This window comes from Melanerpes formicivorus, unplaced genomic scaffold (genome assembly GCF_026170545.1).
Source record: "Melanerpes formicivorus ecotype bairdi unplaced genomic scaffold, bMelFor1.0.p_v2 SCAF_36, whole genome shotgun sequence".
Taxonomy (NCBI): Eukaryota; Metazoa; Chordata; class Aves; order Piciformes; family Picidae; genus Melanerpes; species Melanerpes formicivorus.
Window position 1 is genome coordinate 2,336,094 of NW_027142388.1, and position 24,297 is coordinate 2,360,390.

General features: G+C 44.2%; 1 protein-coding gene across 1 annotated transcript in view; it reads right to left on the bottom strand.

Moving 5' to 3' along the window:
• The window catches only part of PPIL2 (peptidylprolyl isomerase like 2), an 88,984-nt gene that overhangs the window by 26,957 nt on the left and 37,730 nt on the right, over positions 1 to 24,297 (bottom strand). The window contains exons 11-14 of the mRNA XM_068157282.1: positions 23,467 to 23,542; positions 21,765 to 21,871; positions 3,895 to 3,984; positions 2,918 to 2,951 (exon numbers count right to left, since the gene is read on the bottom strand). Coding sequence (XP_068013383.1) covers positions 2,918 to 2,951; positions 3,895 to 3,984; positions 21,765 to 21,871; positions 23,467 to 23,542 — 307 coding nt within the window. The remainder of the gene's footprint in view (positions 1 to 2,917; positions 2,952 to 3,894; positions 3,985 to 21,764; positions 21,872 to 23,466; positions 23,543 to 24,297) is intronic.

Genomic DNA, 24,297 nt, shown 5'->3' on the forward strand with positions numbered 1-24,297 from the left:
TGGTTGCCTGGGAGAAGAGACCAACCCCCACCTGGCTACAACCTCCCTTCAGGTAGTTGTAGAGAGCAAAGAGGTCTCCCCTGAGCCTCCTCTTCTCCATGGTAAACAACCCCATCTCTCTCAGCCTCTCCTCACAGGGCTTGTGTTCCAGGCCCCTAGCCAGTTTCATTGCCCTTCTCTGGACACGTTCCAGTACCTCAACATCTCTCTTGAACTGAGTGGCTCAGAACTGGACACAGTACTCAAGGTGTGGCCTGACCAGTGCTGAGCACAAGGGAAGAATAACTTCCCTTGTCCTGCTGGCCACACTATTCCTGATACAGGCCAGGATGCCATTGGCTCTCCTGGCCACCTGGGCACACTACTGGCTCATGTTCAGCCTACTATCTACCAACACCCCCAGGTCCCTTTCTGCCTGGCTACTCTCCAGCCACTCTGTCCCCAGCCTGTAGTGCTGCTTGGGACTGTTGTGGCCAAAGTGTAGAACCTTGCACTTAGCCTAGTTAAATCTCATCCCACTGGCCTCTGCCCATCCATCCAGCCTGTCAAGGTTGCTCTGCAGGCCCCTCCTACCCTCCAACAGATTGACACCTGCTCCTAACTTGGTGTCATCTGCAAACTGACTGATGATGGACTCAATCCCTTCATCCAGATCATAAAAAAAGATATTGAACAGGATTGGGCCCAGCACTGATCCCTGGGGGACACCACTAGAGACTGGCACCCAAGTGGATGCGGCACCCTTCACCACCACTCTCTGGGCTTGGCCCTCCAGACCCAGGTTAAAAAAGGTACAAAAGCATTGAATCCTCCAGTGCTTTACTCCAAGGCTTTCTTGCCATGAATGCTAGTGATCACATCACAGAATCACCAAATCACTCTTGTTGGAAAAGATCTTCAAGACCATCAAGTCCAACCATTATCTAAACTCTACCAGGGCCACTACTACACTGTATCTTTGAGCACAAGAAAACCAATGGATCATAATTTCTACACTACAAGAGGCTTGGAGAGACCATCATTACATCTGCTGTGTTCTTATACTGCCCTGAGTTGCACCTTCCTCTGGTCAAGCTGCTGTGGAGGGAACACAAAGCCAGACAAGCACCTTACGTCTGGCCACCTTCCTACAGCGTGCGGCTCGAGATACACAAGCCATGTTCCTGCCTCACATACAAGTGCTTAGGATTTATCAGGTAGGTAGGAACAAATCCTGGCAGATTGCTTACATACTGTGAACTAGGTGGCTGCACTTTAAACACACAGGAATGAGAGTTCAGAAGAAATCTAGCAGCCCACCAGGCTGTCCATCCACAATGCTTTCTTGTCACATTATTGTATTCAGTAAGTGGTTCTGTGAGAATATCTAAAATTCAGCTGTCTTAGGAAAAAATCAAACTCATTCAGTTGCAGAGAGGATAGTTGCATTGTTTGGGCTCTATAATGACTGCAGTCTCTACAAGTCTGCAACAGCTACCCATCTGAGTCTACACTGTCCATCTTCTTAGAACTTTAATAGCCCTGACAGGTGTTTGTGAGGTATGTCGTCTGCAGTGGGCTCATCTTGAATTGAGAATGACAAGGAGGAAAACAACATGGCAAAGGCTAGAGGTCATTAGACTCCCTTTTCTTAAATAAAGGAATATGCACTGGAGGTGTTCTCCCCTATGGGCTTATTTGCATTTTACTTCCTTCTTGCTTTGCCAGTACAGCTGAGTCTTGACCTTCAATGCAGCTGCACTGCCAGTCCCCTGCCAACTGTTAATTGTGCTGTCTCACAATACTTGTACCATTTGCACAAACAGAGACAAGTGTGACAGCAGCAAGTTAATTTTCATTCCATGGCAGGATTTGAACTCTACCCCAGAAGCATGAAAGGTGCCTGAGTCAACCCATTAAATTTCTCCCATCTCCTGACACCGTTTAATTTCTCATTTTAAAAGATGTTCCTAATTATGTCTTTTGGGATTTGAACTGAAACTTTCCTTGTAACAAAATGAAATCACATTTCTTTTGACAGCCCTAGCACATATAGGAAGAACTCAACAAGATAAAGGGCTTTTGCCATCAGAACACGGAATTTTTAACTAGTCTTACATCTTAGAGCATGCAATTGTTGATTATTACATGCAACAGAAGAAAAGCTATTGGGCAACTCACACTAATGTTATTTACAAAAGAAACAGAGTTGAAGTAGTTAACAGCTCCAAAGACAACTTCTTTGGATGTGCTGTGAGCACAGAAGAATATAGTGCTTGCATATACAAGTGACACATGTATGAAGTAGAATGAAAATGCACAGAACCCCACAGGATGAAGAGAGGAGCTGAGGACGCTGGGACACCTACAAGTGTGTACAAGGGGGAAAAAGAGCACATTGACAGCAGCAGGACATATCTAGTGTGGTGGGCAAGGCTCTGAAGACCTTTCAGCTGCTATGCCTCCTGACCATGGCTGATACAAGTGCCACGCAGATCTCAAATTAAGGGAGAAAGAAGAGGCAGAAGAATTTACTAACAGTGAAACCTAAAAGTTAGAAAAAGAGCAGCTTGGGCTTTCCAAGGCAGCTAGCTGGGAGAACAGATGGCACCTGGCCATTCACCAATTCTGAGGCAGGTCTCAAGTATTTAATTAACGCTGAATTTTAAAGCAGCTTTGCATGAATGTATTTCTTCCTTTGTTCCTTGCTCTCGAAGGTCAGCTGTAAAATCATTAGAATACATTTATTTTCTGGAAGTACAGACCCAACAAGAATTCTGCCTGGAAGAGTACTCAAGTTCTGCTTTCAGGTAGAAATACTCAGAATGTACCACAGATCATTGTTTAGAAAGTTTTAATCTACAAGGTGTCTGGAGACAAATGTAACAACACAGTGCATGCTGTAAAACCAGTTTATTTGATTCAAACTCGGCCTTACCTGTTCCTGTTCCAGTTGGGTCACCCCCTTGGATCTGCAGAATTAAAATAATGGGTTATATATGTATCTGGGTGAAAGATATTAAATACTTAAAAGCCACTTCTGCTCAATGTTACATAGAATCACAAAATGGTTTTGGTTGGAAGGGACCTCCAAAGGTCATCTAGTCCAACCCCTGCGCGGTCCAGGGTGACCTTAGAGCAGCCTTCCAGTACCTGAAGTGGGCTACAAAAAGGCTGCATAGGGACTGTTTCCAAAGGCCTGTAGGGATAGGACAAGAGGCAATGGACTGAAATTAGAGAAGAGCAGATTTAGATTGGATGTTAAGACCAAGTTCTGCACCACGAGGGTGGTAGAACACTGGCACAGGTTTCCCATGGAGGTAGTTGAGGCCCCATCCCTGGAAATCTTCACGGTCAGGCTTGACAAAGCTCTGAGCAACCTGACCTAGTGGGGAATGTCCCTGCTGACTGCAGGTGAGTTGGACTAGATGACCTTTGGAGGCTCCTTCCAACCCAAACCATTCTGTGATTAAAGTACCACAACCTGAAACTCAACTGTTGTCTAAAGTTTCATCCCAATGGAATTGCAACAGGCCACAGCATTATTTATCCAAATTAGCATTTCTCTTTCTCCCCTTCTGTTCATTAACCACCCACCCACAGCTTGAGGAAGATAACTAGAGCTTTGCCAAGGCAATGACTCTCAGAGGCTTTGTCTGGAACACCAGCAAAAGCACTACTCAATGCAGTGATGCTCTAAGTGACAATATTAGTCAGAGACAGTTGCTAGTAAGACTATCAAGTTCAAATTTAGTAAGTCAGGATCACCCTTGTTCTGATAGCATATTCATTATAGATTTATTATATATTTACTACAGGTTGCCATGCATGAAGAAACTAAAATTGAATCAAGCTAACTAAGTATTTTGAGGACCTCATATATTGTGCATTCCACAGGATATGTTCAATACTTACCACAAAGTTACGAATTGATCTGTGAAAAATTGTTCCATCATAATAGTTCTTCTTACACAACTTGATGAAGTTCTCACATGTTCGGGGTGTCTGAAAGACAATTGATTTGATTAAGTGAAACCTTTAGACAACCAAATTGGTCACTGCTTACAACAACCACTTTTCATTTATGCCTTACAAAGAACCTATCATAAAGTTGAGGAGGAATGATTTTCTGTCTACAGAAAAAACCTCCAACCAGCTCTTTGAAAGTATACTGGAAAGACACACAGAGTGTTAAACAAATTAAACCCAGCTCTTCCAGTTAGCAAAAGGAAGTGCTGAACACTAACTCAGATAACATGACCTCCCAGTGAAAGCAGGCAGTCTCAGAGACCTTTTGGTAACTTATTGTCATGCATCATAATCCTGTCCCAAAGGTGGACTCGAAGCCCTGAAAGAAGTTAATTTCCCAGATGCATTGCCAGCAGATCCAGAGAGGTGATTCTGCCTCTTTACTCTGCTCTGGTGAGAGCTCACCTGGACTACTGCATTCAGGTCTAGAGCCCTCAATATAGGAAGGACATGGACCTGATGGAGAGGGCCCAAGGAGGGGCCATAAAAATGATCAGAGGTTGAAGCACCTCTGCTATGAGGACAGGCTGAGGGAGCTGGGGGTGCTCAGCCTGGGGAAGGCTCTGGGGAGACCTTAAAGCAGCCTTCCAGTACCTGAAAGGGGCCTACAAGAAGGATGCAGAGAGATTGTTCACAAAGGTCTGTGGTGACAGGACGAGGGGCAATGGCTTCAAACTAGAGAAGGGTAGATTTAGATTGGATATCAGTTCTTTACTATGAGGGTGGTGGAACACTGGAACAGGTTGCCCAGGGAGAAGGTAAGGCTCGACGAGGCTCTGGGTAACCTGCTCTAGTCCCTGCTGACTGCAGAGGGGGGGTTGGACTAGATAACCTTTGGAGGTCCCTTCCAGCCCAGACCATTCTGTGATTCTGTGAATAAGAAAGAACCTGGCTTCTCTGTTCCACCACTTCAAAGAGAGCACATTGAAGCTAACCAGGAGAGAAGTATTTGGTCCTCTTCACCAGTTGGCACTAAAAATGAGACAGACCCTACAACTCCCTAGACCACAGGAAAAATAAAAAGACAATCTGTTTTCAAAAATCTACATCTACTTAATGAACCTTCAGTTGTGTAAACACAAACCCAGCCTATTTCTTAGACTTGGCCATGCTTTCCAGCCCCACTGTGCATTGTGTGCATGAATGTACTGCAGTCTTACAAAGGAAGATATCTAACTAATCTGAGTTGTTACAGGCCTTGAAAAATATCCTTATTGTTGTATGTGCTTGGATGTAAAGCCCCAGCATGAGTCACGATGCCTGTAAACGAACACACACAAGACTTAAAGCCTCTTTCTGAAAGAGACTGATTCACTTTGCATTGCTATGACATCATTCTTGGTCTGAGAGCTGCAGAGACAGAGTGAGACTGAGCCATGCAACCTGAAGTGACTTAAAAGTACCCCCCAAAAAATAAGGTAAGGCAAACCTGATGAGGCTCATCAAAGGATGACACAATCTGTCTCTCTTTAAAACCAGATCCATACAGAACTTCACTTCTCTGTGTTTTCTCATCTGAAACGCAATTATTCTCACCCTTCTTTACTCACACTGAAATGTCTCTTAATTAGCCAAACAAATTCAACCTGCCATGATAAATTCTTTATAATGATCCCTTCTTAATTACTTTACACAGAGATGACAGTTGTCAGCTGGGCCATAACTGGGAAAATAAACAAATTCTAATGCAATATTATCCCAGCTATTTCTGAAAGAGTGATCAAGCATTAGAACAGGCTGCCCAGGGAGGTGGTTGAGTCACCATCCCTGGATGTGTTTAAAGGTCATTTAGATGTGGTGCTTAGTGATACGGTTTAGCAGTGAACTTGGCAGAGTAGGGTTAATGTTGGACCTGATGGTCTCAAGGCTCTTTTTCAGTCTGAATGATTCTATGATCTCAGCTTTCCTATGTAATTCATTACTGAGTTAAAATGGCAATGGTACCAGAATGGTTTTATGGTGGAATGCCACTGGGAAATGTATTTTGGTAGCACACCGAGGACAACTAGTAAGTAAATATCTTCCATGAAAGTTGTTTCAAGCAATAGGAGGTTTTCCTACAGTTTCCATTTTATAGAATAATTGACAAATTTTCTTTAAATGTTCAAGAAGGACCTCAGGGAACTGCTTGAGAGAGTTCAGCACAGAGCCACAAAGATGCTGAGGGGAGTGGAACATCTCCCTGTGAGGACAGGCTGAGGGAGCTGGGGCTCTTTAGCTTGGAGCAGAAGAGCCTGAGGGATGCCCTCATCCATATTGATGAAGATGTGCAGGGCAGCAGGATGGAGCCAGGCTCTGCTCAGTGATGTCCAGACAAAAGGGCAATGGGTACAAGCTGGAACAGAGGAGGTGCCATAGTAATATAAGGAAAAACTTTTTCACTGCAAGGGTGCCACAGCCCTGGAGCAGGCTGCCCAGAGAGGTTGTGGAACTTCCTTCTCTGGAGATATTCAAAACCTGCCTGGATGTGTTCCTGTGTGACCTGCCCTAGGTGATCCTGGTCTGGTGTGTGTGTGGGGTGGACTGGATGATCTTTTGAGGCCCCTTCCAACCCCTAACATTCTGTGACAACACCCTAACAGCCTTCATCCCAACGCAGTGCTATCGGTTACCACCCATGAAAAATGTCAGTCAGGATAAAAATGAGTTAAAAAAAGTTCTTTACAAATTGGAAATATAATCAGCAGTTTATAGCCCAAGGCACTTTATCTCCTGAGAGCCAAGGACTCTTTGGAGAGAGAGACATAGTTAATATGTTCTCGGGGGGGAATACAGCAGCCTGTAATTAATTTTTAAAGAAAAATGAAATCAGGCAAAAGACTGAGCCCCCTAGGAATACATTCCAAACCAGAGCTGATCACCCAGTGCAGCTTTCCTCTCTATTTTCAAAACACAATTTGTAAAATATACATCAAAAAACCTTGCTCTAGTCATGTATTTTTTATGCAGGACTTCTGCTGACCCTTTCCTCTAAATGGCTCTCTACTTGTTATTCCTTTTTCCCAGAAACAAGCTTGTTGTCAAATGCAACTGCAGAAATGTTTAGTCTACGTGAAATAATAATATCACTGCAAGGTTTTCTTTAAATAATTGCCACCAAATTGGTTCCCATGGTCACCTCATGCATCAGACAGATACATTTGGCAGGTAAACAGCTCCTTAGCAACATTACCCTTACCTTTCATAGGGCTTTTTTTAGACACAAATAAAAAGGTGTGCATTCAATCAGTAATAAACGCTAGTTTCAACCATGCAGCTGATCTGGGACGTCATCCAGAGGGACCAGGACAAGCTGCAGAGGTAGGCCCAGGTGAATCTCATGAAGTTCAACGAGAGGAAGTGCAAGGTTCTGCACCTGGGCTGGAACAATCCTCACAATCAATGCATTCTGGGGGAGAAGGAGACAGCAGCCCTGAGGAAAAGGACTTGGGGGTGCTGATGGATGAGAAGCTGGACATGAGCAGGCAGTGTGAGCTTGCAGCCCACAAAGCCAATCACATCTTCAGCTGCATCAAAAGATGTGTTGCCAGCAGATCCAGAGAGGTGATTCTGCCACTTTGCTCTGGTGAGAGCTCACCTGGACTACTGCATCCAGGTCTAGAGCCCTCAATATAGGAAGGACATGGACCTGATGGAGAGGGCCCAGGGAGGGGCCATAAAAATGATCAGGGGGTTGAAGCACCTCTGCTATGAGAACAGGCTGAGGGAGCTGGGGGTGTTCAGCCTGGGGAAGGCTCTGGGGAGACCTTAAAGCAGCCTTCCAGTATCTGAAAGGGGCCTACAGGAAGCATGCAGAGAGACTCTTTACAAAGGCCTGCGGTGACAGGATGAGGGGTGATGGCTTCAAACTAGAGAAAGGCAGATTTAGATTGGATATCAGGAAGAAGTTCCTAATTATGAGGGTGGTGGAACATTGGAAGAGGTTGCCCAGGGAGGTGGTTGAGGCTCCTTCCCTGGAGATATTCAAGGAGAGGCTTGGCGAGGCCCTGGGCAACCTGGGCTAGCTGGCAATGCCCCTGCTGACTGCGGGGAGGTTGGACTGGAGGAGCTTTGGAGGGCCCTTCCTGGACCTGTCTGTGATTCTATGATCTAGAATCTCTGTCTCAGATTATCTGATCTAGTCAAAATAGTTGAAGTTCTTGCCAAATCTCACACTGCCAAACACATTTCAGGGACCTTTCAGAGCAGTATCCTGTCCAAAGTAGAGCAAAAAGGCTGGAGGTTCGTGGGGAAGGTGCAGGTCCTCATCATGAAGTTACATTCTGTGCTGACCACACAAACAAGGGCAGTCTTTGAAGTCTTTGTTACAACTACAAAGGCTGATGAGAAATAAATATAAACAAACCTGACTGCTATTTGAGTGTAAGATCTTGTGGGAGATGTCAGACTCCAAGTCTTGGAATGTAAAGCTGTCTACTCCTTCTGAAACTCCCTTAACACCTTTTGCCTCACACCATTTCTGAAGGAGGAGGGGAAGGTCAAGGCCCCTGGAAATGCAAAGTGCAGAAGGCACCACCAGTTTCTTGTTGCCTCACTACTGACAATGGGATCCAGGCTCTCTTTTTACTTCTGGCTGTTCTTGTCTCAAACTGACCTCAACAGCAGCAGCTGACTTTCTCCCCTTTATTCATTAAACAGGAAATGATTTAAATTATTTTAATCTGCTGACTATGAGGAAAATGCCACTTAATTTGTTAAAGTGTTGATCTGAAAGCCACCAACAAGAACAAAGGTTCTGCTTTAAAACATACAACGGTCCAGGCCAGAAGGGACCTCCAAAGGTCATCCAGTCCAAGCTCCCCACAATCAACAGGCACAAATCTGCTGCAGTATCTTTTCAGGGGGGTGCAATGACAGTCCTGAGAAGTCAAACTTAAAAATTGGGCAAGGCTTTCATCTCCAAAGAGTGTGGTAGGACAGGCCTGACAAATCCTCCTTTTCCTCAGACAAGTTGGGACCATTTAAATGAACAGTGTCTCTGTATGACGTCCTTCAACTTAAACCACTTTCCTCTCCCAATTACAAACAGTAAAATAAACAAATAAATACAGCCTTATTTATACCAAAAATGAGTCTCCAACTCCAATTATGCTCCTTATTTATTTTGTAGACGCCAGATAACTGTCTTTCAACTGCTGAAAATTCACACCCAAGGCAAGTGGTAAAATTTTAATAAACAGCTTGAGACAGGAATCCAGGAGAGGTCTACATCCCAGAAGATGGCACAAATGCTTTGCTTGACTCAGAGACATGCATATTTAATAGGGCAATGGTTTCTCTTTATGTTTAGCTAACACACTTAGTAGGTAAGTCTACATGGCAATACCAGCCCTGGTGGCACTCAGGCTACTAGGCCCAAACAAACTCCAGAATTGAAGAGAGATTGCCACTTGGAACGCCCATGCAAACACAACAGGGGACCTTATGGCTGCCTTGCCATACCTGAAGGGATTCTACAGGAAGGCTGCAGAATTTTCATAAGGGTGTCTAGCAGTAGGATAAGCACGAATGGTTTGAAGCTGAGGAAGAGTAGGGTCAGAATGGACCTTAAGAAGCTCTTCAGTATGAGGGTAGTGAGACTTTGAATTAGGCTACCCAGGAAGGCTGTGGATGCCTCCTCCCTGGGGGTGTTAAGGGCCAGGTTGGATGAGGCCTTCAGCAGCCAAGCCTAGTTGAGAGGTGTCCCTGCCCATGGTGGGGAGGCTGGAGTAGATGAGCTCTAAGGTCCCTTTCAACCTAAGCCATTCTATGATTCTCAGAGACTGATTGTGAAATCATGGTTGCAGGGATCACTGAAGAAAGCCACATACAGTTTAGAAAATCAAAACAAAATGGGAAAAAAACCCTGACTATAAAGTTCAAGGAGAAATGCAGATTTTGTTTTGTTCCATTTCTAAGCATTAACTCAGCCAATTTTAGTTTCATTTTGCCAGAAATGGTGGCTCCAATCCAGTGAAAATTCATCTCTCTTGCTGCACCCTGAGACCTGAGAGGTAAGACTAATTAAGCCAGGTCACCATCTGATTTCTCAGCTTGCAGCTCTCCTTTCTCATCAGTTAAAATGGGTCATTATGGTTGTAAAAGTTAACTCAGCATTTGTATTGGGCAGCTGAAAAGCCACCCAGAGGTAGATGAAAAACCTGTGGCACTCCTGTTGCCAAGGTACAGGAGATGGGAAAAGAGTCGTTGCCATGACGGCAAGGAAGAAGGCTTTACAATGTGAAGAGCTAATCATTTCAAAATGCTCCATCCCTGGGGGATCTGCATGAACCTTGAAGAGAAATTTCACACTAAGCATTCAGAAGCTGTCATTCACATGTCTGTATAATTTCCTTGTGTTAATTCCATTTCCCTTTCATTTCTTTTTCTCTCTCTAAATTGGATGAACTGTAGTAGATGCACTAAACAGCGCAGCCTTGATATGTGCTCATTAACCCTATGTTTCAAAGCAAAGATAATCTGAAATCATGGAAAGCTCCTTCCCCACAAATTAAAATGGCATTCTGTAGCCTTCCTCTTATCACACAAATGCCAGAATCCCACTGTTAAGAGGCACAACTAGTGATGGATATTTTGAAAGCTACAGATGATGCCTGCAATCTTTTTAACACAGATTTGGTGGATTTTGCTTTGCTTTAGTCCATTTACATACCTCATTTACATACCTTTTTTTTTTGTACATAGAGCTTTTTCACTCTTGTAATTGTTCATTCTAGCAACTCTTCTAATACATGAGCCTATAAAGAGGTCATTTGATAAGGTTTAAGCTCTGTTCTTCCCATCCCTTTCAATCTGCAGTCCCACAGGAAAGAAGATGTCCTAAGAAAAGCTTTGATTTAGGGCTTAGTCAGAGGCAAGTGGCATGGAGTGGTTTCAGGAATCACCATGTATTAGGTGCTAATATCTGTTCCCTCCACTGAGTCATGGAAAGAAACTGGACATATGTTGACATATGAATGTTTCTAGTGTATTTCTGTGCACTATACTGTATTGGAAGGGGATTTGAGCTACCTGCTTCACTGTGCACTAATTGACTAGGAGCACACTCCATTTGTTTCAGAGCAAAAAGGGCCAAGAAAATTCCAAACTTCACAAAGCTCACTGCAAAAGCATGGGGAGAATTTCACTGTGGGAAGCCTAGGACATTTCCTACAGGAGAAACATTTACTATAGACCTGAACATCACCCCCTGCCAGCTCCACTTTCCTGATAACAGTTCCCCTATATGCCAGAAGGGGTGAGCCAGTGACAGGTTCTGGTGGCAAAGAGCAGCTGCCTATGATGGTTCAGTTCAGAAAAGACACAGTTCATAGAAGGGACACCACTCTCAAATATGCTGGGGTCAGTTTGAGATCTATGATCAGAAGAGCACAGTTTCAGTCAGTGAGCACTGGGAGAGAGAAAAGAATCAGCATTTTGGGGTAAAACACTTGACCAGACTCTTAAAAAAGAATCAGAATGAGCAACCTATGCCTCAGGTAAAAGACTGTTGACTTGATAGCAAACATTTGCCTGTATTGCTACTTCAAAGCTTCAGAGCTGCTTAGAACACAGAGCAGAATTATTGCATTCTCATTGCACAGAAACCCACTATAATTTAATTAGCTGTTTAGCAAAGATTTCTAGCAGAGAGCTAAATTTCACTTTTCAAAGGCATTTCTTCCACAGTACTGACATTAAAGATGCTAAACCAAAGCTTTTTCAAAGCCTGAGCAAGATGTTCAGCTTAGATAAGCTGCCAATAACAAATGACATACTCCAGTTTTATTTTTCACTTTTTTTTTTGGTTGCAAATATAGGGACAATCAATCAGTTTAGCTGAGCACAACTCAAGTTAAACAAGGCATCTAATCTGTCAGTGTTAACTATTAACTCTCCAGAGTCATCCTCCCTAGCCACAGTCATGACTTTTCCTCTATTGTTTATTTATTACAGTGGGAGAAAACAGCTCTCTCCTCTCCCTCAAATTTGTCAGTCACAGGAGGGTTGAGGAGTTTGTCAGACAGTGCAATGCAGGGCTGGGTGCTGATGAGGATGGAGCAGCAAGGACAACACAGCACCAGTGGGTACAGTATAAATGAAGATGCAACTTTAGCTGCCTGAGCAACCTCTAGCAGCTGTAAAACTTAAAGAGTATCCCAGATTCCAGGATGGCTTCCTGGCATTTTGTCAGTCTGCAACTGACTGCACGTAAATCCTACCTTCTCAGAAGATGCAAACTGTAACCACTTCCACACTAAACAGCAAAGCTCTGGTAGCTGTCAGCCTCCCAAGGTCATCCTGCTCTCATCAGAGGAGCCAAGGTATAAACACGTCAGAGAAAGATGAAGAGCGGCAGCTGTGTAACTTCAAACCACCCCCCTCATCCTCTGGTTTGGGATCCCTAAGTGGCAGACACAGCTGATATAGGATGCCTCCACTGTCAAATGTCACCTAAACAAGTGACACAATCCAATAACAATTGATTCAAATCCCAGATACAGCTTGTCAGAGGCTGGAGAGGTAGAAAGGTCCAAATGTGCAAAAAGCCTTCCCACCAATTACCCTAACCCAAAGGCTGCCAGGAAGCCATGCAGAGATGGACAAGGGCAGCAAGCCCCACAGTACAGGGACAGGTACACAGAGAGGTAGCTGAACCTTTCTCAACCCCACACTGAATGTCCCATTCAGGCATGAGCAGTGGGGAACATTAAGGACTTCCACTACCCCCTTCACTGCTGCAAAAGGGCACTGAGGACAAGCACACAATAGCAGCATCCAGATGAGGCATTTCCCTCATCAACAAGTTTCTTCTTTCTCAAACATGGCTGCATTGCCCCCCAAATTAAAAATACTTAAGCTATTGGCTTCAGAACAACCTAGAAGTGACCTGTCAGTCAATATGGCTGTGCAGAGCCATTCCACTGCCAACCACGAAGAAGAGCAATAGTGCCATTGCAGCACCTTGAGGAAAAAGCACACCAAGAAATAACAAACATTTGTATCCAGCTGTTCTCCTCCTGGAAAAAGACAAGTTTTGGGTTGTGGTGGGTTAATGCCCATCCTGAAAACAGGGTGGAGGGCTTGTGAGTGCTTCGCCCTCCCTGCAGGGCGTTTTCCCCTGGGAAACTGAGTCTGTTCCACTCCCGGCTCCCTGCCCAGCTAGGGTATAAAAGGGAGGACATTGCAGCCATTAGCTCTCCTTTTTGGCTCCTGCCTCTCCTGGAGGAGAGCTACTGCAGCTGCCTTCCTGCTCCTCTGCCACATGGTTGGGCCTGATCCTTCTCCTTGCTGCCTCCACAGCTCTTCAGAGAGAGACTGGTTTTGTATTCTTGTTTCCCACCCCCTCCCCCCCCATCCTTGTTCCTTGCTCATGTGAACCTTACCTGTTATTGTTTTACATATATATATATATATATATAGTTTGAAGAAAACTCTTTACCTCTCTACTTCCAAGCTGACTCCAAATTATTTCTTGGTGGATTTGCTCCTTCCATTTCCTTTTTTTCCCTTCTCTGTTGGGAGGGAGGAGGGGGGGAGCGGGGGAGAGATTCTCAGCCTTGCCCCCATCTGAGCTCTTAACTCCCAGTTAAGGCTCAAACCACTGCATGGATTTTTTTAGTTTCTTTTGAGAAGAACTTTCAAAGTTAGAAGCTGCAACTATTCCTACAGTGCTCTGTTTCAATGAAAAAAAAAATGATAATGTACTAAGTCATTTGCAACCATATCAGGATCAAGTTCTTGATCTCCACAACCACAATACTGAGTCAACAGAGACCCTGGTAAGACATCAGCCAGTTATCTGCCATACAGTGCCATAATGACCCTGACAGAATGGATGCTTAAGTAAGAGAGAACATGAGGGATTCAGAAAGCCTGGGGTATCTTATCAGGCCAGGAGGTCAAAAGATATTTTTTTTCAGCAACTCACTTCTTTCCCACTGAAAATGGATTAGAAGTTTACAGGCTTCTGATCTTCAGAATAGTCCCTCACACAAAAGGAGAAATGATTTCAAAGAAGAGGGGCTGGATTGCACATTCATAGATCACAGGCATATTTAACAGGTCAGAGGGCCTCAAAAGATTAAAACAGCAGTATTTGTAAAATAATGACTTCTTCAGATAGTTATGTCAAGACATCATTGTTAAGCACAGTTTGTCAGGTCTTAAAACCTCAAAGAGCATTTCTGGAGTGCTGGATGGAGCTTTGAAATCCATCTCACATTCTTCTTTGTTATGCCAACTTGCCCTCAGACCTTATAAAACCTGAGAGACAGGTGAGTTTACACAAACTGCCATGACAGGTACAGATCAGCACTCAGCTGCCGCTATGGGCATGTCTTTTACCACCAGATCAAGAGTGACCACTTGTATGAGAACTCACAAAAGAGAGATGTGAGAAGCACACCAAACTACCTGTGGATCATTTTGACAGGCTGTTGTGGTCTGGTTTTATGTTTATATATTTTTTTTAACAAGTCATGCATTTCCATGCCACAATAAAGCACAAGCACTAAACAAGAAAGCTTCAAAGCAACCTAGAGGCGAAGGCAAGAATGTTTATTCCCTTTCACAGGTACAGAGACAAGGAGTCTGCTACTGTCTACTCTTAGGCAGGGCTGCTGTTTCCAACAGGCAGCCTAGGTTATTTGCATAGCTGCACTCCAGCAATCAGGCATCTTTGAAACATGTTACTGCCTGGGAATTCAGAATGATGCCAACATTTACTGCTCATTATGAAAGCAAAAATGGGATGCCACTGACTTAAAAAACCTGTAACCAAACGACACAGCTACAGCAAGTTCACGGCAAAGGTTTACCAGCTCCTAGTTCTCCACTTTAACAATTGCACCACACTGCTTTTGCACTTCCACCTCCAAGTTAGTTTGACTTTATGCACAAGGTAAAGCCTGTACCCTGCCTTAGGAAGCTGTTCCACTACAAGGTGCAACTGCATCACTAGTAGATTAGAATACACATGGACTGGGTTGTTCTGCCTAAAGAAGAGAAGACTCCAGGGGAGACCTTAAAGCTGTTTTCCAATCCTGAAGGGATCCTACAGGAAGGCTGCAGAGGGACTCTTCATGAGGGTATCTAGCAATAGGACAAGGGGGAATGGTTTGAAGCCAGGAGAGAGCAGGGCCAGACTGGATCTTAGAAAGGAGTTCTTCAGTACAAGAGTGGTAAGACTCTGGAATAGGCTGCCCAGGGAGGTTGTGGATGCCTCCTCCCTAGGGGTGCTCAAGGCCTCAAGGGAGCAGCCAAGTCTAGTTGAGAGCTGTCCCTGCCCCATGGTGGGGAAGTTGGAGTAGATGATCTCCAAGGTCCCTTCCAACTTGAGCTATTCTATGATGATGCTGGCAGTTGTTCCCTGCAACATCCTGATTAAAGCAGCTAAAACAACTGGAAGAGAGTGGGAAAATCATAGTGCCTAAACCACTGAAAGCCAGTGACATTCATTGCCTTTCATCAGTTATTTCTCTTTTTTATTTGTTTGGCAATGCATTAGACTAGAGCTGAAGGAATAACACTTGTTGGATGCTGTTAAGTCTCTGTACTGCCAGAATGTTACAAAAAATTTGTTTCCAATTAGTGTATACAACAATTGAGGCTTCTGCCCAGCTGAAGTCAGCTTCCTGGAAAATGTCCCTAACAAATGGCCATCTGATTAGTCCCCATCAGGAGGAACATACTGTATCTGAGTAAGAAGACTGGGAGAAAAACAAATGGCAAGACAGAGCACTAGGCACAGCACTCTGATGTGGAGACAGCAGTGGTGCACCTTTGCTCATTTGAGGCACACACTCAAAAGGGAGGAAAAAAAAAATATTCCAGTTTATCTTCTAAACTCTTTTTATTGCTTTTTCTTAGGTCAGTGACTTAAGTCACACATCATCTTTCTGAAACCCAAGTGAAGTTTTCTGGTGCTCTGAACAAGTGATTTCAAACACAGAAAGTACCTGGATTCTAGCCCTATTTCATGCTCTGCTTCTGAATTCTGTCACAAAGTAACTGATGACTTCAATCACATTGCAGTGCTGATTTCCTGCCCTAGATCAATACAAAACATTTCTTGATTAGGTTTTTGGTGTGGGGGAAAAAAAAAAATTCTCATCACTATCAATCTCATTGATTGGCACCTTAAAGTATTAGTATATGAAGATCTCTAGATTTATTTCTAAATAAAAAAGTCACATATGGACCAAACAATCCATGCTGCCAGATAGCTCTCAGAAAAGAGGGAAAAGAAAGGGAGCCCAAAGAGCTGTGAAGGAAGAGGCAGTAAGAACCCAAGGCGGGTGCTGAATACTGGGTAGACTTCAGAAGCCGACTGCTGAGAGCACAACTGCAAGAATATTTTGCTCAAATACAGTCCATAAGCATGAAAATACAATTGACACAGTAGACAAACACTCTGAGACAGCAAGTATGGCACTTGCTGTTGTCCACTTCAGCAAGAAATAGACACCTCAAAGTGTGCATTGAAACCTAAGCCACAGGGCTATTTTAAAAGGTAATTTGAATGTTCCAAGTCCTACCTCCGGACACAGGTACTCATTTGTCACATTTATATAGCAACTTCATCCTCAAACTTCCTAAAGCATTTCACAATCATGTATTTGCAGTCCTGTGTAAATACAACCACTGCTATGGGTGGCTTCCATGATAACCAGAGCACAGAATATCACTCAGCAACTAAAAAAAGGAGCCTGTAGTCAGGCCAAGACAACAAGTGGGCAGGCTGTGCCCAGTCTCTAAAAAGAGAAGCTAAGCACCACTCTAATGTGGCTTATAAACCATTCACTTGCTCCTGTAGTTGCACCACTTGAGAGAGCAGAAGGATGAATTCTCCCAATCACACACATTTTGTCTGAATTCAAACAGCAATGACCACCTAATACTGTTATTTACTCTCAGTGGCTCAAGCAGCACAGAGCTGTATGTTGAGTCCAGAGGTCCCAATTTTGCTGCTGATCCCAGTGTGCACAAACACAGTACTTTGAGCTAAATTTTTTTCTCCCTTTCTTTCTGAAATGCTGAGGTAATACCCATGAAAAATATGTTAGAAAAGTCAGGCACCAACATTTTTTGGCAAGCATTATGACAGAATCCAGGCCCCCTGACTGCATTTAAGGACCTTTCCCAGATTGTACACACTTTTTCAGGAAAACCAAATCCTGCATATAAACCCTTTCACAGCTTCAAGTATCAAGCAGAATTGGCTCAACCTGTGCACTGGATAAACCACAAGAGCTGATAAAAAACTTGGTATGTGATTAATTAAGACTATTGATGTACATATTCACAAGCAGGGTGAGCTGGATGTGTTTAGAAAGGCTTCATTTTGGCATTTCTCCTTTTTTTTGTGCCTGTCTCAATACATCCACTGCAGCTGATCTGTGTGTTAGATGTTTGTAAGGATAAGCTGAGGTTGTTCAGCCTGGAGAAGCCTTCAGGGAGACCTAAGAGTGGCCTGCCAGTAAAGTAGAATGGAGTAGAGTAGAATGGAATTAACCAGGTTGGAAAAGACCTTCGAGGTCATCAAGTCCAACCTATCACCCAACACCATCTAATCAACTAAACCATGCAACCAAGCACCCCATCAAGTCTCCTCCTGAACACCTCCAGTGATGGTGACTCCACCACCTCCCCAGGCAGCCCATTCCAATGGCCAATCACTCTTTCTGGGAAGAATTTCTTCCTAACATCCAGCCTAAACCTTCCCTGCTGCAGCTTGAGACTGTGTCCTCTTGTCCTGGTGCTGGTTGCCTGGGAGAAGAGACCAGCCCCTGCCTGTCTACAACCTCCCTTCAGGTAGTTGTAGAGAGCAATGAGGTCTCCCATGAGCCTCCTCTTCTCCAGGCTAAGCAACCCCAGCTCCCTCAGCCTCTCCTCATAGGGCTTGTGCTCCAAACCCCTCACCAGCTTTGTTGCCCTTCTCTGGACAGATTCCAGCAACTCAACGTGTTTCCTAAACTGAGGGGCCCAGAACTGGACACAGGACTCAAGGTGTGGCTTAACCAGTGCAGAGTACAGGGGCAGAATGACCTCCCTGCTCCTGCTGATCCCTTGGCCATCCTGTAAGTGCTGTGTGATTGCACTCAAGATGACCTGTTCCATAATCTTGCCTGGCACTGAGGTCAGGCTGAGAGGCCTGTAATTCCCTGGTTCCTCTTTCTGGCCCTTCTTGTGGATGGGCATCGCGTTGACCAGCTTCCAGTCATCTGGGACCTCTCCAGTGAGCCAGGAATGGTGGTAAATGATGGAGAGCGGCTTGGCAAACTCATGTGCCCTAGAATGGATCTCCTCAGGTCCCATGGACTTGTGGGGATCCAAGTGGCTAAGCAGGTCTCTAACTACTTCCTCCTGGATTACACTGCTCCCTGACTCCATCTGCCAGCTCAGGAGGCCAGCTGTCTGGAAGACACCCTATCTTGCTATTAAAAATTGAGGCAAAGAAGGTGTTAAGTACCTCAACCTTTTCCTCATCTTTAGTTACAATATTCCCCTCCATGTCCACTAAGGAGTGGAGCTTGTCCTTGCCCCTCCTTTTACCATTAATATATTTATAAAAGGATTTTTTGTTCTTCACACAAGAGGCCAGTCTAAGCTCTAAATGGGCTTTTGCCTCTCTTTTTCCTACATGACCTAGCAACATCCTTAAACATTTCATAGGTAACCTCTCCTTCCTTCCAAAGATGTACCTGAAGGGGGCCAAAAGAAGGCTACAGAGGGACTGTTTACAAAGGCCAGGAGTGATAGGATGAGGGGCAATGGTTTGAAATTAGAGAAAAGCAGATTTAGATTGGATGTTAGCAACAAGTTCTTTACCTTGAGGGTGGTGGGACACTGGGAACAGGTTGCCCACAGAGGTAGCTGAGACCCCATCCCTGGAGATACTCAAGGTCAGGTTTGATGAGGCTCTGAGCAACCTGATCTAGTGGAGGATGTCCCTGCTGACTGCAGGGGCATTAGACTAGATGACCTTTGGAAGTCCCTTCCAACCCAAACCATTCTATGCTTCCATGTTTGGTCTATTTGCACTGAGTTACCTTAAGTGCCTAACCTCAGTGTAATACAGGAAACCCAAAGTTAGAAGCACAAAGTCCTTATATAGTAAAGGCAGAAACCCAAGTCCCTCCCGGATGAACTGATTTAATAGACCTAGGCTGGTGACCTGAAGTGGATGTTGTCAAAACCTCCTCCAAGCAGCAAGTTTTTCCTACTTATTCTAAATATATACTTTTTTCCTCTCTGCAGTGCCAAGGGTCTGCTTAATTCATCCTGATTTAATTGACACCAAGAAATGAAAGAAACAGATGGGTAGAGGCCAGGGTTCAAGCAGGTCTGGCTGTGTAAAACAGTGCACACCTCCAACGTGCACAGGGGGAAGCAGTATGTGTGAATGGGAGGTGTGTAGGAATTCATCTGGAGAAAAGGAAACACAATGGGTATCATACAGAATCACAGAATGTTAGGGGTTAGAAGGGACCTCCAGGCATCACCTAGTCCAACCCCCCCTGCCAAAGCAGGATCACCCATGGCAGACCACACAGGAACACATCCAGGCAGGTTTTGAATGTCTCTGGAGAAGACAACTTCACAACCTTTCTGGGCAGCCTGCTCCAGAGCTCCATCACCCTCACCACAAAGAAGTGTCTCCTCACCTTGAGGTGGCACCTCCTGTGTTCTAGCTTGTACGCTTTGTCCCTTGTCATATCACTGGGCACCACAAAAAAGAACCTGGCACCTTCATCTTGACACCCACCCCTAAGATATTTATAGACATTGATAAGGTCCTCCCTCAGCCTTCTTCTCTTAAGACTAAACAGCCCCAGGTCTCTCAGTCTTTCCTCATAGCAGAGATGTCCAAGTTCCCCAATCATCCTTGTAACTCTTCACCGGACTGTCTCTAGTAGATCCCTGTCTCTCTTGAACTGGGGAGCCCAAAACTGGACACAGTATTGCAGGAAATTTATAATGGGCAACTGAGACAGGGTCCTCAGGACTGAGTGGCACTGGTCACATATGGCCAGAACACCCACACTGGTAGGAATAGCTGCAGTCAGCCTGCATTCTCAGGAGCCAACTTGAGAACATATGGCAAACCAAATGATCAAGGCAATCTGCTCATTCTACTTCTTCCCCCAAATATTGCTGTACTAACATCCTCTGCTTTTTGCCTTATGACCTAGTGTTACTATTTAAGAGCATGGAAAACACCTGCAGGGTTGACAGGCACCTACAGAATCACTGGCATGACAGCTGCTGTGGAGATTCTCATATGGTTTCCATAGGTCAGCTTGAGATGTTTACACGTATCTTGCTCCTTACACATGTGAGAGAAAGGAAGAGAAGGGGAAGCCAGCAGTCTTGCCCTGTTTGCTCCTTTTTCTTTCTCCAAGGCTAAAAAGGATGCATTCTGCCAGTGCACCTCTGGATTTCATACCAGGCACTCCAGCTCCTAGCCAGCACCACTGTCCTTAAACTCTGTGAGGGTCACAACCAGCAGAAGTGTTACCATTTAAATCCCTCTTCTCATACTTCAACTTCCTAAATCCTTCAGACCTATAACCCCCTGAGATAAAAATGTCAGAGAACAACAGAAGGTTTAGGCTTTTTATATTGAAAACCTTTTTTTTTATTCCTTTTATAGATGTGGTTGTACAAATAAACAAGCAAGTACAGTGGCAAGCAGTGATGTCTCAGACATCACTGGTCTTGGTCTAGCATAACTCTTGCCACATTTATTATTTTAAGAGTCACAGACTTCCCCAGAATCAGACTGTACTGACTATAAAAAAACTGAGGCTGTTGGGGTTTAGAATGGATGTCTTCCTCTTAATTGCAACACGAAGATGTTTGAAAGCTTGAACCTTAGAAACTGAGGCTAAAAAATGAAGTAAAAACCTATTATAAGGCTTTAATTTCATTTTGTCCTGTAAAGCTCAGGATTTAGAAGGGAATTCACTACTTCTGGGGATCTTAACTACATGTACTCAGATTGATAGACTGCTCTTGGTTCTGCTGAGGTTCTTTTCCTGGTTCTGCCAGTAACCTGCTGTGAAACCTTGGGATGTTCTTTCTTCTCTGTGTTCTCCCTTCTTCTTTCTCGCTACTTTTCTTATCATTGTTTGGGTCACTATAATCCTGACCCTTCAGAAGTCTAAACATGTACCTTGACACATTGTAAGGGGTCCACTAAAGTGTACTGGACTACTCACAGAGAACAGAGACCTTAGCAAGATCTATATAAATATCTGAGGGGTGGGTGTCAGGATGAAGGCGCCAGGTTCTTTTTGGTGGTGCACAGTGATAGGCAAGGGACAAAGGATACAACCTAGAACACAGGAGGTTCCACCTCAACATGAGGAGGCGCTTCTTTGTGGTGAGGGTGATGGAGCCCTGGGGCAGGCTGCCTGGAAAGATTGTGGAGTCTCCTTCTCTGAAGATATTCAAAACCTGCCTGGATGAGATCCTGTGTGGTCTGCCATGGGTGATCCTGCTCTGGCAGGGGTTTTGGACTGGATGATCTCTGGAGGTCCCTTCTAACCCCTAACATTCTGTGATGTATACATAGAGTAGCATAATATATAACATGATATAATGCATTTGACAGTGGAGCCCTGTGTATGTAATGAAAAGGCACCAAAACAACTGACAGCTGCTTATTGATCTCTTTCAACTACACACTATTCCTTTCTTTGGACATTTCCATTACCAGCTCCTGTTCTGTTTGTTGTTTAAGGAGACTGATTTTATGGGGCACACAATACCATGTCGCAGTGCAGCTCCAGGTTCAGATCTCCTTTATTAGTGTGAAGTCGCACATAGCCCTTCTTCTTCACGTATTTGTATCTCACAACATCTTCTTCAATTGCAGCTGTATCAAAGCAAAAGACAATAATTAGCTAACTCTTTAATCTTCAGAAATCATCAGAAAACAAATTGCTAGATTCTGTTTTCATAGAATCCTAGAATAGTTTGGGCTGGAAGGAACCTCCAAAGGTCATCTAGTCCAACCCCCCTGCACTCAGCAGGGACATCCTCCACTACATTAGGTAGCTTGGAGCTATCAGGGATAGGGCCTGAACTACCTCCCTGGGCAACCTGTGTCAGTGCTCCACTAACCTCATGCTAAATAACTTGTTCCTAACAGCCAATCTAAATCAGCTCTTCTTTAATTTCAAACCACTGCCCCTTGTCCTATCCCTACAGGCCTTTGGAAACAGTCCCCCTGCAGCCTTCTTGTAGGGCCCCCTTCAGGAAGGCTGCTCTTAGGTCTCCCTGGAACCTTCTCTTCTCCAGGCTGAACAAGCCCAGTTCCCCTCAGCCTGTCCTCCACCCCCTGATCGTTTTCATGGCCCTCCTCTGGATCTGCTCCATCAGGTCCATATTCTTTCTGACCTCTTTCCCTGGGGCACCAAATCTTCAGGGACCATACTCCACAATTCATCTATGATAACCTCACATTAATGTCTGTGTAACACTTTCCATTAGAGAAAACCACCAAATCCTTGAGAGCCAGCAATATCATCTATATTTTTAAGTCACAGAGGCATTCATTACAAACTGTAATTTTCAAATAGTGCCTACCAATCACAAATGTTACTTTGAAACCAAATTGGTTTTTGTTAAACTTGGAAAACAAGCAGGTACTCATCAGTCAACCACAAACGGCTGACACAGGAGGACCTGCCCAGTTCTGAAAACAAATGAAGCTGTTACTGGAGACATTAATGGAAAGTCAAACCAACTTCCCACTTCCATTATGTGAAAATGTCCAGTTAGTTAAGATATTTTCAACACTCACAGAGTCACCTGCAAATCACTGTAATCCACCACCAAGTAAAGGAACTGAACACGGTAGGTGCAGTTGTGGCAGTGTATTCATTTTTTGCCTAAGCATGTGACATCTACATGCTAGTGCCCAAAGCTGGACCTTTCTCTTCAACTTGGAATATGCTTTGCTCAGCTATTTAATCAGTATTAAAATTAAATAAATCCTATACATTTGTGTTTAGGCTGGAGAATGCAAGAAAAACTTCATTATACTAAAACCAGTAAATTCAAAGTTATCACCACAAAATTTGCAGGCATTTTAACCAACACTGGGTGAAGCTAAAAGGGTGGCAAAGACTCTGTACGCTGTTTAAGAGGAGATTGTATTTCATTCCTAATTTACATAAGTGGATATCCCATTTTTTGGTCCCCAGGCATAGAAAATACCTCATTAATTTCAGTTCAATGTAAGTAACTGCCATTCAAAGCTGAAATTAATTCATAATTGCTCCATTAGTTCCAGAATGAGCTCACTGGAAAGTAAGGGTATATCTGCTCAGGGAATACATTTCCATGGCTTCAGTACTGACCAATTATCAATACATTCCTTCAGTCCTCATAAATGTACATGTGCTAGGGAGCACACTTTAAAGCTGGCAAGTAAATAAAGAGCTTCTGGCTAAGTTATTCTGGTACCTGCTTCGTGGGTAGTTTCAGGCACCATGGCAGTGGAGGTGAAGGAAGCACTTACTGCTCCAGTGGAATAGTGAGCCTGTTTGCAAAGGAAAAGAAGGAGAAAAAGACATCAGATCTAAGAATTAATCTACTAAAAATACTAGATAAGCACTAGAAACACACAAATGTCATCCCTCTGAAGGCAGACTTTCCACTCTAGCTCCTATAGAAAGAATTAAATGTATGATGCAGCAATAATTCTCAATCTGTTCCCTATAACATGTGCTCTGATGGAACTCTAGTTTGGGAGTTCAAGGAGCATACAGTTTGATACATTATTGTGCAAGGATTCTATAATGGGACTTTATTTGTATAGCTGCAGGTGGAGACATGAAAGAAGTACTTCTGGCATGACATCTGTAAAATTCTTCCAACGTTGCTGAGTAAGTGGAAGGAAAATCCAGTGAACCACAGTGATGCTGTGGTGGAAACCAAACCACCCTCCCCTCCCACACATGGCCCTTCTGCATGCAGAGGCACTGTCCCTTGGCTCCCGATGTCTATTTTGAGCTTTGCGATTCTCCTGCAGAAAGGAAACGTGATCCTCACACATGGATTTTGTAGCAAATTACAGAGCTCTAATAAGTTCGGAGATCTGGTTAGTGGTTCTGGGGCAGTGCCTGTGAAGAAAACAGGTCAGGCTGATGCTCTGTCTACAAGGTTAGATTGCATCCATGCACACTCATCCATAGGATGACCATCTGACCCTCCAACACATGTAGTGCTTGCCTCACATTGTCTCTCATATCTTTTTATTCTCTCTCCCAGCGGCTTTTGTTTTCCTCTAACACT